Source organism: Anopheles gambiae, chromosome 3, assembly GCF_943734735.2.
Source record: "Anopheles gambiae chromosome 3, idAnoGambNW_F1_1, whole genome shotgun sequence".
Taxonomy (NCBI): Eukaryota; Metazoa; Arthropoda; class Insecta; order Diptera; family Culicidae; genus Anopheles; species Anopheles gambiae.
The window spans coordinates 75,425,925-75,439,800 of NC_064602.1; the positions used below are offsets into that span (position 1 = coordinate 75,425,925).

Sequence of the window (13,876 nt, forward strand, 5' to 3'; positions counted from 1 at the left end):
TCAATTCGATTAGGATTTTGCATCCTTTCACCTCGAACCGCGAACATTATATCAATACGGCTCCAAACTGTGTCACCGATACTATTATTGTCCAAGTCGTAAAATAAACAACTGCATTTATTAAACAGAATTGCACTTCCTTTGGCGACAGTGTACTTTCTATTCTCGTTTGTTCGCTTCTTTAGGGGGGTCGTCGTCATGGTGTCTGGTGTTATACAGGCGCATCAAACCGATTTGGACCGAGTACGAATTGCGCCGTTTGGCCTTTCTCTTTTGGCTTTCCAACAATAAGCAAACAATTTGCAGAGTGGGCAATCAAATAAGAGCTGTATGACAGGACACATATTGTCAACCCTCTATTAGTTTTCGATCTTCTATAAGAAAAGAGAATGTATTTGACTTTTTCAAATCGACGTGACGATTCTCTCCATTAGAAAAGCATGCAATTGTACAGAGAAATCGTATTTTAACTTTAATCGTGTTTAGGAGAATATTGAAGTATGTAAATCATGAAAATATTGAAGCATTTCTGTATCTATTCTTGTATAATATTTATCTGGTTTTTACATACTTGTTGTCTATTTTGAGATTTTTATCCTTATTTATTTTGTTCCTTGATTTATTCTTTAGATCGCTTTCTGTTTCTTGTGTTCAACATTCTATTTATGTTCTTTTTGCTATTAGCATGCTTAATATTGAATAAGAGCATACATTTTTTAGCTTCACACAACTAATACATGTTATTGTACAGGGAAATCATGGTTTGTAAATTTGCCTTTAACAATTTTTGTTCGGAAAAAGCAAGTTTAAGAAAAGCGATGAAAAAAAAACACGACAAATTCTTTATGCTTCCCCTATTCTTCTATTACGTATCTAAGCTTTTCGACCCTCGCATCCCGTAAAGCCGCAGCACATCACAAAACATGACATGCGTCCGAGAGAGGACCGAGATAAGGCGATCCATTTTCCACGCCGAATGCGCATTTGATTCACACTACACTCCGACGGATGCGAGAGATTTCTTATCGGCTTTGCATGCGCCATCACCGACACCGTTGTCGTTTGGCCGGAGTTCGAGGCCACAGCTTATCCAAGCAGCGGAACAGAACAACCCCGTCATCGCGGTCGTGACACGCCACGGGAAAGAGATAAACCACACCCGTGCCAACTACAAACCCGAACGACGCCGGTGGTCTGTCACTTCCAGCCGCAAACGCTTCGCGTTGCTGCGCGTTGATTGTGCATCGATTGCAATCTTCCCAGGTGCTGCTGGGTGGCCATATTTCCAGCAACCTTCTTCCCCAAGCGTCCCACGGATTCGTCCGCCACGGTGTGCGATAAAAGTGTGCGGCTTAGAAGATCGGTGCGCTTTTAAAACGCGCGTGAAAAATGCATCCAAAAGGGCCATTTGAGAGCAAAACACACACACACCTCACACAACGCGGTGCAGCTAGGCTAGAACACAGGCTAGCTGTGCGACAAAGTGGCGAGCAATTTCACACCCTTTTTACGGGAAGCCGCCGCTGCCGCCGCCCGACCGCCGACAAAGCGATGGGCGGTTTCACAAATCGTGCTTGATTTTACGCTCGCACGGTGGTATCGCCGAGAGCAAAATTAGCTTTGCAGATGTAGTTGGTTAGCGGTGTTCGGTATTAATAGAGTGTACAAAAATAATGCAAAGCGAATTTCAAATAAACAGTTCAAAGAAACAATTTGTAAGTGAAAAATAAAAACACACACTACGCACCATAAAGCCTTTTTTAATTAGCTTTTATCGCAAAACATAATTTAAATTATTTCCACAACATTAAACCGATGCTTTATAAACATCCAAATGTAAGTATGTGTGTGTGTGTGTAGGAGCAACCCATACCTTGGGGTAATTAAATTTTATCTTAAAACCAACATTTCGTACGAACCACAAAACAGCGGACCATGCACAAAATGCATTCATCCGGCAATAGTTATACCCGCCATTGTTCCATCTTCCACCTTTCTTACGGCCCTGCTGTAGTAGGGTACGTACATGGTGCATTCTGCACGTAATTTATGCTAAACATGTGCACACATAAACATTGCCCAGTCTAATCAGACATGCGACAATCGTGCACGCAAGACAGGTGGCTGGTCCGCGCTAGGTCCGACGTTAAAGCCGAGATCGAACTAATGAAATCGTAAAGGGATCACCGGGGTAAGTACGTTGGCACAGGTTGGCTTATCGACTTTTTTTTCCTCCGGGTGGGACCCGGTTTTGCCGGTCTCCGGGGGCTCCGTGTGCGTGCGTGCGTGCGTGCATGGCTACCTGTGTGGGCTCGGAGGAAGCGCACGCGCTTACACACGACTCGCTGGCAGGAGGATCTGCATAAGTTAAGCGAATTATGTACGACAGGGTAGCAATGCAAAGGATAGTTAAAACCAAACGAGAGAAATTTAACGAGCTGAAGAAAGACAGAAGACAGACAAGATGAAACGACAAACGGCTAGCACAAACCACAAAAGCAAGCAAGCAAAGGCGGGCGGTACAAGTATACCTCAGCAACGAAAAAAAAAAACCCCGGCGAGGAAAGCAGATCAGCCGAGTGTGAATGGAAGGCTGCTCATCCCGGGATTCGAACGGCCAAGACCGGCCGAAGCCGAAGAAAAGCACATCACCCGATGTACGATCACATTACGCTGATTACATTTCAGGCAGGCGAAATTTGGCGAACAGCGAGAGAGAGAGAGCGATGGATTTTGCCATTGCTTCCCAAAGTTAGAGGCTTAACATACATGGCAAGCTCCCTGGCTTTGAGCTCAAAAGCCGATCCCGCCGCTAAACGGATCAACCATCAACGGGACCCTGGTCAAAAGGATCAACCGAGCCGAAAAAGGACGAATGAGCGCTCTGCCAGGATTTGCGCCGGCCATTTTTCCTTCACCCGCAAGCGTGTGAACAAACGAACGAACGGACCCGGTGCGTCACCTACCGCTTACCGGTGTTTCGGGATGGACAAGGGTATTTCGATTGTTTTCCATCTCACCGTCACCTTCCCGCTCTAACCAACACCGTCGGGTTGGTTTTACACATGTAAATCTGGTTAGCCCACCATCGCCAGCCCGGTGAATGTGTGCTTATGCCCCTTTTTGCCGCGGCCGTGCCCGGTATGTTTACTTTTCATTTCACTATCTCGTTTAGCATGGATTGAGCAAACAAAAAATCGCACGCATACAGCTCTCCTCGCTGGTCGAACAAAACCAATGGAATTGGATGTAGCGAAGAAAGCCCGAAAAAGAAAGAAAATTCCAACACGCATCGGTGAAGGTGAACGAGAGCAAACCGAACCGAACGGGAAAAGCTTAAGCTTTTGCCCGATATAGGGAAATAAAAGAAAACAATCAAAACTGACCGGCAGCAGCAGCGGCAGCAGCTTTGCAGCTTCCATTCATTTCATCTCGCTTCGGTGGAAATGGAGACAAAATGGTACGGAAGTTGGGCGCAAATCGGATCCCGTTCCCCGGGTGTTACCAAGGATGATCGCATTCGGGCGGCTATTTAGCACGGCACAGATCCAATATGTAAATTGATCTCTAGATTTAAGCTTGTAAAATTTTGACAGGTATCTTTCTCCAGCCTCAGGTTGACATAGGGTGATTATGAGACGCTTTAAAAGCCTTGGAAACCGATTAACACCGTGCGTTTATGCGGTGGATTACTATTACTACTAAAACAATAAAAAGATTTTACATGGCGACGTAGACGAACACAAATTGAAAATATATGAACGAAGATATATCAATAATAAAAGGAAAGTATTGGTTGTAGATGTCCCGTACATCGAAATGTTATTGAAAATTACGTTTAACTTTTTTGTAAAAGTTTTGCTGCTTATAATTTACTTTATGTGTTTATATGTTTGGTTCCTATTATGTATAAGTTAAGGCAAAGTTGTTATAGGAAAATGATTACTTATTGAAGAGGAAAGATAAATCTCCCCGTGTCGATCCATTAGAGATTTGAAATCACCACATATGCTATGCAAATCCAAGCGCTTTGCACGATACCAAGAAGTACGTTGTTCAGATTGTGGTTTAAACTCGTATAGTAGAGCACCAATTTGTTCCATTTATGATTTTTTTGTTTATCATTCAATTAAGTACGCAAAGGAGAGCTAAACATAAATTTAATAATAAAATTATATTATATTAATATTTCTTGCATACTTAAACAGGGACGTCAAGTGCAATATGTAACATTTTGTCTCTATTATTTTGACGCTTCGTATTCTTGAGCTGACATCCAAACGAAACCCCTCTTCCGATACAATTCCACACACACACACACACAAACATGGATGCAGATTGAACATGGGTTTAAAAATGTCCTAGCCACACCCCAGAAACAAGTTGTTGATGCGGAGCCACCGCTTAAAATAACATAAATTCTTCGAATGCATTCGTAACACTTCTAGCGCACGATGCATATCAAGGGCAGCCGAAAAGCAGGGTTGGAAAAAATGCGTCCAGCTGCCTTTTGCGAAAATAAAAAAGGCAATAAAAAGTGCCGTACAAAAAAATCTCTATCACCGTCCGTCCGTTCGTCTACCACCCGCCCGTCCACTCTTTCCTCTTGCTGTCGTAGCTTTTTGGTAAAACTCACGATCGGTTTTTTTCGTTTTGCATTTCATTTCCTACAACCCTTTCGCGAGGCCCGTGTTCATTAACAATGTATAAACAAAACTAATCACCAAATCCACGCCGTGGCTTCTCCCCTGCTGGGTGCAGATTTTTTCTCGTTGTTTTCTCACTTTAAAAAACCGCTGATGCCACGAACCGCCGGGGCCAGTTTGGTCAAGCGGCGAGAAGCGTACGCGGAACGCAAGAACGTTACTGCCAAAACTGCGTACTGCGAACCATTTAACGCAAGCGGTCAAAAGAAGCGCATAAAGTGAACGAGATGCACCAACTGGTTTTTTTTGTTGTTCTTGCTGCCATGCTAACTCTTGCGCATGTCAATACTTTCCCAAGCAAAGGAAGAAAAAAGCACTCCAAATTAATGCAAAAATCTGGGAAAAAGAAGGCTCAATTCCACCGAAAATGGCTCGTTATGGCTCGTGCATGTGTGTGTGTGTGTTTGGCCAGCGCGAATTCTAGACACTGCGCCAGTCGTCGGTGTATTAAAACTGGCCCTGCACGACAAGAGAGCCACGGTTGAATCGAAATGTATTTAAAAAAAAAAACATCACCTATAAACTAAGCCATTATACAAGGTCGTAAAGGTACAGAAAGGGTTTGGCAGCGAGTGCAAAAAAAAAGAACCAAGCCGATCCTTTTTATGGTGTATTAATTATGATCGAAGTTATGATCGAAGGCAGAAGGCTGCTTTTATTTCTTTTATAATATTTCCTGCCCAATCAAAACCGGATCGAACACCAACATAACAAAACAGGACTCTCGAGGATCATAACCGGCTGTATAGAATACAATAAACCTCTGGCTGCAATAAAAATGCATCACACGAATATGAACGCGTTATATGAAAAAAAACTCCCTTTTAAAATATAAAATATCACACCAGCCGCCAAACCAAGGGAGATTCAAAACATCGAAACCATTCTTTGGGATTTTATTCTCCCCCAATTGCCCCAACACAACAGCAGACACACACCTCGTTTGGGGCAGAACGATTTGCCACGTGACGGACGGCAACAAAGCGCACACATTAACTCATTTGTCGCAATGCCAACGAGTGGCGTCGAGCAGCAGCAGCAGCAGCAACAGCAAAAAGTGCACCCGGCCACTGCAGTTTTAACTGCACACGTTCAACCCCACAAGGCAGGGGCCCTAAAGTGACAACACAACATGGGCGCAGAGTAGTAAAAAAAGAAGAAAAAAAACAAGGAGTTGAAATGTTTTGGTGGCGCACCGGACGGGAGGAAAAAACGGCAACCAACCCAAACCAACCCAAGAAACAAGAGACGAATGGGCCGATTCACAACAACCGCCGAACCGCCGAACACACGACACAACAAGCGCGACAACAGAACTCGTTGCCCACCGTTGTACCACCGTTTTCCCCCGGGCTCTTGTGACCAGCGTCCACGCACATTGGGAAATGGAAGGAGGCAGCATAAATTATGCTTTAAATATGCTAATCCCTCCCATGCATCGATCGGGTGCGGTGGTGCTTTTTTTATACTCGCTTTTAACCCACCAGAGAGGATGTTGGATGCCTTCGGGAGGTACAACTGTGTGTGTGTGTGTGCGTTATTATTGCTCTGTCAAGGGCTTGTTTTTATTTGCTTGTACTACCACCACTGCTGCTGCTGCTACAACTACACCACCGCTGCTACACTTTCTCGCAAGTATGACAATTTTTGCATGATAATTATTCATCCACAAGCTGTCCAAGGTTCCTCAAAAACCAGCGCCATGCGTCCTGTTTTACGAGTGCGAGAAGCCGATCTTAACTACCCAAACTTGTAACCGGAACGAAAGTGTTGCTTAACGTGTGCAAAAATGGCTACTTATAATGGCACGTTTTTTTAAAACCCCTGTACCGTCTGTACGAACCCCCTCTTCTGTTAGTTTCAAAATTGCAAGGAAACGCCGGCCCAAAACCGGACCGGCCGAGAACGATAAATGCAGACCAATAAAAAGCTAAGTACGCACACAGGGCTCCACGTATAAGTTATGGGGCCTGTTTCGTAAGCATTCATATCTCGACGGTTGGGCTGGGTTGAGAGCACAAGCGCAGCCGGGACACACAGGCCCGGAAAAGCTCGAACGCAGGAAGGGAAAAAGCTTTCGTCGCTGCGAGGGTCAGTACCGATGCTGCTGGCACAGACTGCTTGCCTGTTTGCTGGATAACGTTGTACATCGATTTATTGCCGAAAATCGAAAAATGTGTCTGCCCGTCCGTGCTGAGGTGGTTTCCCGTGGCTTTCCACTGTGCGGCACCTTTCGAGTTGGCTGTCGATATGGCTCGCTTGGCTGGGCTCGTTGGCTGGCTGGCGGGTAAGAAGATTTACCATTTGCACAACCGTTTGGATAATTTATAGTGCAATGTTTCTTGTGCGATTTTTTTGCGAACTTTTCCCCACACTCGTACACTTGTAAAGCAAGCCCCTTGTGTAAGGGGCTGAAATAGGGACGATGAAAAACCACCACAGGAACAAGACAGCAAACGCAACGCAACGCTACGTCCGAAGCCGCGTTGTTTATGTTGCAAAACGGCCCATCTCGCAGGGCACCATTAAAAATGTATGCCGGCATTTCGCGCTGGTACGGTACCGTGTACGGTTTATTTTATTTTTCTTCGAAACGTGTACGTATAGGAATAAGTCCTTCGAGAGAGGCTGGAATCATGGCAGTGAAGCTACACGTGAGGTAAAATATATCGAAGTACTTTACATGCAAAATTGGAAACTGTTGGAGCTCGGGATGGAATGGAGGATTTTTTGTGGAGTTGAAGCATCCCAATTCCCATGCAAATGTTCAACATTAATTCTCCCAAAAAACGATGCCCAAATGTACACTTGAACAACGATCTTGGTTCTTGTCAGAACTTGACAAAATAAATGAACACCGCACACAGATCAAACGTCTCCATCAACGCCAGAAGTACATCTTCATTTTGCGATGCCTGACAAATGTCACGCAGTTCAGATCTTCTAAATAGAAGACAAAAAAAAACACCTCCATTGGAGCACACCAAAAGACACACACACACGAAACGCTTTAAAATAAAAGAGCTCTTAGTTCTTGGGAAAAAGAACTAAAAGAAATACCATCAATCGGAAGGAAAATACCCTTACATTGACGCTGGAAGCCATTCGGCTGCTACGGGTGCATTAAATCCTGTACAAATACAAACGCGTAAATCGGCCCATCATGCCCCAACACAACATAGAGGACACCCACTATGTGTGCGTTCCATGGAAAGCATGAAAATCCTCACACAAATCTCACCACTACCAATACATCGCAGTCTTCCAACGTTTGGGGAAACGCGCGCCAGACAGAGACCATGCGTGTCTTTACCCGACCGGAATGCGCATGACCGGGAAAACATCACACCTTCCCCCCACACGCCCCCCCCCCCCCCTCCATATGAAGAAGGAAGGAAAATGGAGCCGGAAAGGAAAATCGACTCACCCCGGCCCGGCACTACAAGATGGAGTCGAGCGTACGGTTAAAAAGCAGCAAACTGCGGGGCGAAAATCGAATCCATCACACGCGGTTTAGGTCGTTCCGTTCCGCTTCTTCGCACGGAGATGGCCTCCCCATCGTACGGGGCACACATTCAAGCACACACACACACAGACAAAAGGGATTTTCGGAAAATCGATTTCTCTCGCCCAGACACGGGAAAACAACGTTCCACATCAAACCGCGTTCGTGGAAAACGGGAAAAGCGACTCATCCGCCGTGCTTGGAAGAACGAGTTGGTGGGAAGTGCGCCCCATTTGGCCCTTACCTGTCATCGGGTGGGGTCCCTTGCCGAGGATGTAATCGTCCTTGCAGATGAACTTATTGTCGTCCAGCACGTACAGCTGCTCGCCGGTGCTGATCTGCTTCCGGCAGATGCAGCACGTGAAGCAGTTCAGATGAAACACCTTGTCGCGCGGTTTCCGCACCAGGTCCGACGGTGCGATGCCCTGCCCGCAACCGCTGCACTTGGTACCGTAGCGCCTGGAATTGCGACGGAGGAAGAGAACAAGAAGATACGGTGAGTGTTATTAGGCTTAGAAGAGCTAGAAAGCTTTAATTTTACTGTCGATTATTGTAGTAGATTAAATTAAAACGTGCTGTACTTGGCGGATAGAATGGGTGCAATGAGATGGGCACGTCAGTGATAAACATACATGATGGCGATGCACGATTAAGCTGGCTAACAAGAACGTGATCTTATGCCATTTTCCACGCTTAAAGTTCTTACTAAAGAGACCTTAGAAAATTACCACTTTCGGGGAATTTCTGTTGCGCAGTTCAATACCTAAAACATGTTTTCCCCCATACTTTTTGTCTAGTTCATTTAATAAATGAAATGAATGTAATAAAATTAACTCACACAATGTTTTTTTTACATTTAACAATATTACAATCTAGCTTTTTATGCATTGTTGGCATGGGAAATTGTAGGACGACCCTCGAGACACGACTTCCTCGAGTTGCGACGACCCGCGAGATACGACGATTTTGGTTTTGACAGTAAAAAGCTGTCATTTAGAAGAATTGTATGTACTGTTTTTTAACTTCTTACTGATAACCGTTACCTACACATTTATGAAGATTCTTCAACTATCCAAACTTGAATAGTTATATCGTGTAAACGAATTTTGGAATAAAATTAATTCATTATCGAACATTAGGTTTCAGTTAATATACACAATATCATAGATTTCGATTAATCAACTTGGGTTATAAATTATATATTGACAGATACTCGACTTACACCTTGCTTTGGGACATTTTTTTGGTTCCAAATACAGTCGTCGGGAGTCACCTGTACAATTGCATACAATCCCAATCATGCTAAACAGAAGGTACCAGATATTGAGTCTGGCGCATACAGAGCTTGCCAAGAAAATGTCTCGCATATGTTTGTATAACTCTCACCATTTTGGAGACTATTCAGAATATAGTACATTAAGCAATTTATTAAAACAACGAGAAACAATCATAAATTCGGAAAATCCTTTGAAAATCCTGAAAGTGTGGTTTCAAATTCTTTATAATTCAAGTCGCGTTAGAAATAAATCTGAAACCTATTTAATCTTCCGTTTTTCTAAGTTATCTCAATATCTTGAAAACATCTCTCTTATATAACGTTTACCAAAGAAAGAGATACTTTAAAATTAATGCAGCACATTAAATCCTACTCAAAACACGTGGAACTATTGTTTCATGAATCCAAAATCTCAAAATAACCCAATCTAATTAAAGCTGCCAATTTTTTATTTCCTCTCACTTCTGCTTCCCATTAATAACTCAATCGCAAAACTGCATCTGGAAAAAATGGTTAAAACAACAACACAAACACACGATGACACGCGCATATGCGCCACCAAAGCGGGCCCAATCGATCCGGATTTAATTGTGACATTAAAGAGGCACCCTCCCGAAGCTCCATCGAAGCTCGCGCACCCACGGCGAGTTGAGGTAGGCCGTATGTTCTGTGCTGTTTTTTTTTCTTCTGTCTGTCTGTCTGTGTGTGAAAACAATCGATCGCTAATCGAGTTTGATTTGGGAATTGCGGGATGGTGGTAATGGGATGCTTTCGATTAAAGCCTCGCTCCCAGCCGAGCCCAGCCTACGCACAACGGCAATAAAACAAACGAACAAGATCAAATCAAACTGCCGTTTCTTCTTGTACTGTTTTATTTTGTGCGTGTGTCGGAATGGGATTAGGGCAGGCGAGATTGTAGCCGTCGCGCAGGCAAGAAACCAGTAATCCTTCCGTTCGGAAATCAACAGGCTCATACATAGCCCAAACCGATCGATCACTGGGACTCTCGATATCAACAAAAACACTTCAAGAAAAAGACAGAGAGAGAGAGAGATGGCTAAAAACGGGACGATGATTGAATGTGACCTCCGGCATGAAGCTGTTACACAGTGAAGCTGCCCCATTTACACAACAACAATGCCCGCGAGACGAACACGTGATGATGCGTGATCCAAACAGGGGGGCTGCTCTGGCTGGCTGGCGCGACGAACTTGGACGAAAAATCGCACTCAATGAATCTCTTTCTCATCGTGGGCTGGTTTCCCTCCGTACAAAACAGCAACAGCAACGGCCTACTCTTAACCGCCCCAAAAAGCCTCCACGCCGGTACGCCCAAGGGGAGAAGCAGGAGCGTTTCGAAGGACAGGAAAACCGATCAATCTCGGATGCTCATCGCTGCTGCTGCTGCTTCTGCTGCTGCGACCAAGGTGCACCAAAACGGTGAGGATCAATTTTGAGACAATTTCAACGCCGACCCTTCCGTAACGCAGAAAAAAATGGCAGGGCGTTACCGACTGAAGAAAAAACACAACCACAACAAAAATCCCTTCTGAGGTGCACTTTTGTGGTTTGAGGCATATTTTCCCTCTGCTGTAATGGGAAATTTTCTTCTCCATTTTTGGGTTTCGTTCCTTTTCCTCCGCTGTTTTTTGGACAATCATCACCATCATCATCCAACCAGGAGTATGATTGCATGATCGTTCGTGGGGAGTTTGCACAGAGAGATCCTCCTACCATGATGTTTTCCCATACCGCAGGATGCAACACCAAAAAAAACAGCAAGATAAATGCTTCGCGATCACCGCACGGGTTGATAATTATAATTTGCGCGTCTCGTCTCGAAAAAAAAAAACAAAAAAAGACTACAGAAACAAAACAAAATCAAGCCGATCAACTTTTTGTTTCCATGCTTCACTCCTGCCTTCGCGCAAGCCGTGCCGCTTATTTAGCATTTTCCATCCGTCTCGAGACCAGAGAGGGCGTCGTCGGTCTGGAGGCTCCCGAGGGCTTGACTGTTTTGCCTACCGTTTAAATGGTGGTTTTGTGCTTCTGATTGTATGTAAATCATAGCGTCATAGGTGCTTCGGGCCAGATTTTGATGAGCCACTCCCACTCCCGACGCTGCGAACGGATATCGGGATCGGGCAGACTCCCAAAAATGTGTTTGTTTTTTGTTTGTTTTCCGTACAGCTGCTACCGGAAATCGGTAGCGTGTGGGCAGCGACTTAAAGGGGCAGCAAATCATACAAACACTCCCTTTCCCTCCCGAATTGTAACGCTTGATGCTTACCTGAAGAAATCGTTTCGACAGTACAGCTTCGATTCCCGGCTGAAGCATTTGTCGGCCAGCGGTTGGTGACACTCGCAGCACCGCACGCACGTCGCATGCCAGCCGCGCTCGAGCACGTTGAGCAGGAATTTGTCCAGGATCGGTTTGTTGCAGCCGGCGCACGGATCGCCCAGCCCGGACGGTGGCTCTCCCCGACCTGCGGGTGGACAAGGGACGGTACAGCGAAGGAGAAAAAAGCGGTAAGTGAAATGGTTTAGGTAAGGAAATGTGTTGTTGATTGAACGTTCTTATATGAAATAACATAACAGCGTGAACATCGAATTGTAATTTGTATAGTTTTATGAGTCACAATAGTGAATACATTGAATACTCCCCATTGACTTATATAATGGAGAAAAAATGATAAAAACATAAGATGAATAAGGTCCCGCATATTCTTATTAGAGAGTCCTGAAGGTAAAGCACGTCGAAGCGATTTTTCGTTGCTGTCTTTAAAAGAACCTTTTTCTAAAGCCTGCACAATTGGGAATTAAGAAACGCACGTTAGAAAGAAACCTCGGCAAATGAGAATAATTAGCTAGTCCCAAGAGTACTCTCTTGACTCCATTTCACATGAATTAGTTTAATGTAAAACTGTAACTGGAAAACATAATCTAACTCGGTTCTATTTTATGCTGTTTCGCGTTGATTTTAGGGTTGTTTCCCCAATTTTTTTGAATTTATTAATGATTTATTAACCGTCTTCCTCATAGTGTTTGATTCAGCTCCATAATTTTGTTGTCAATCAATCAAAATCAGTAAAAAATTATTCAGAACATTGGGAAACACTCAATAAATGGTCGATCGAATACAAAATGATGTGAGAAGGTTTCAAAACATTATTCGGTAGCAACCAGAAAATCATGGAAATTCCTTGGAAGGTTATTTTTGTTACTAAACTACTTCATATCCGTTAGTTGATTTAATTGGTGTATAGTTTGTGAGGAATTTAATTGTTTAAACACTGTACTACTCTGGAGAGGTGTACTGCTGGTGTTTAAAGTGATTTCTAAAGAAGTTGTTCAATAAGAAATAATTTAAACACTGCTACTAACGTAGATTATATGACAGTAACGTATTAGTCTCTACTTTCAATAAATCATCTCAAAATGTAAAGAAAGATTGACAAAAATTGGATTGCATCCTTATGAGACATTTTGGTAAAATGCTCAAATTAAAAAAAACTACATCTTGATTTCTCTGCCGAAAGCGAATTACAAAAGCAAATGTAAAACAAACATTGCGGCAAAATCAAAATCTTTTATTTGTTTGATTTGATGCCATTGCTCCTTTTCTCAGCTGGTACCATGTTTCCGCAATATCCTTTTATATGCGAGAAAGAAAACATTCACCAAAAATCAACACCAACCAACCTATCACATCACACCGTCACACCTTTTTGCCTGTTTTGACAACTTTAGAAAATCCCCGCTTCCATCGCTTTCCACGAAAATCTAACCAACCGATCCCTTTTTCCGGATCAGCAACAGATATCCTTTTCAGCACAGCGAAGAGCGTAGGTAATTCCCGCCGCTCCCATCGCTAACAAATGTCGACCACACTGATCTCGGTCCGCGTATACATAAGATCAGAACAATCGTGGATCATGTTACAAGCTGGCGCCCCGTTCAAAAAAAAAACAAAATTGCGTCACGAAAACCGGGGCAAACCCCGGGCGAAGCGGGAATTTTCACACATGCGTTACGGATTTGCGCACATAAAAGCGCACCGAGGACCTTCCAGATCCTTCAACTTCCAATTGCGTGTGTTTTGGGTTAGTATTTTTACAGCCGACAGTATCAGTTACCAGCCCGTGGGCCAGGTCGCCCCTTCCCGCCAAAAGTGTGGTTTGTTTTTACAGCCACTCAACCGCCAGGGCAAGCAAAGCGGCCAGAAAGGATCCGCTACTACGAGGTACGTTGATGTGTGGTTTGCTGTTGCGTTTGTTTTGGCAAACCACCGACACCAGAACCAGAAATTTGATACGATTTGTGTAAGCGATGGCGGATTTACGGTACCTTTTGCTTTGAAAATGATACAGCTTTTCAGCCCTGGGGATT

At 44.1% G+C, this 13,876-nt stretch overlaps 1 protein-coding gene across 1 annotated transcript in view; it reads right to left on the reverse strand.

Moving 5' to 3' along the window:
- The window catches only part of LOC1270792 (LIM/homeobox protein Lhx1), a 36,124-nt gene that overhangs the window by 19,670 nt on the left and 2,578 nt on the right, over window positions 1–13,876 (reverse strand). The window contains exons 2-3 of the mRNA XM_309513.4: window positions 11,778–11,973; window positions 8,456–8,670 (exon numbers count right to left, since the gene is read on the reverse strand). Coding sequence (XP_309513.4) covers window positions 8,456–8,670; window positions 11,778–11,973 — 411 coding nt within the window. The remainder of the gene's footprint in view (window positions 1–8,455; window positions 8,671–11,777; window positions 11,974–13,876) is intronic.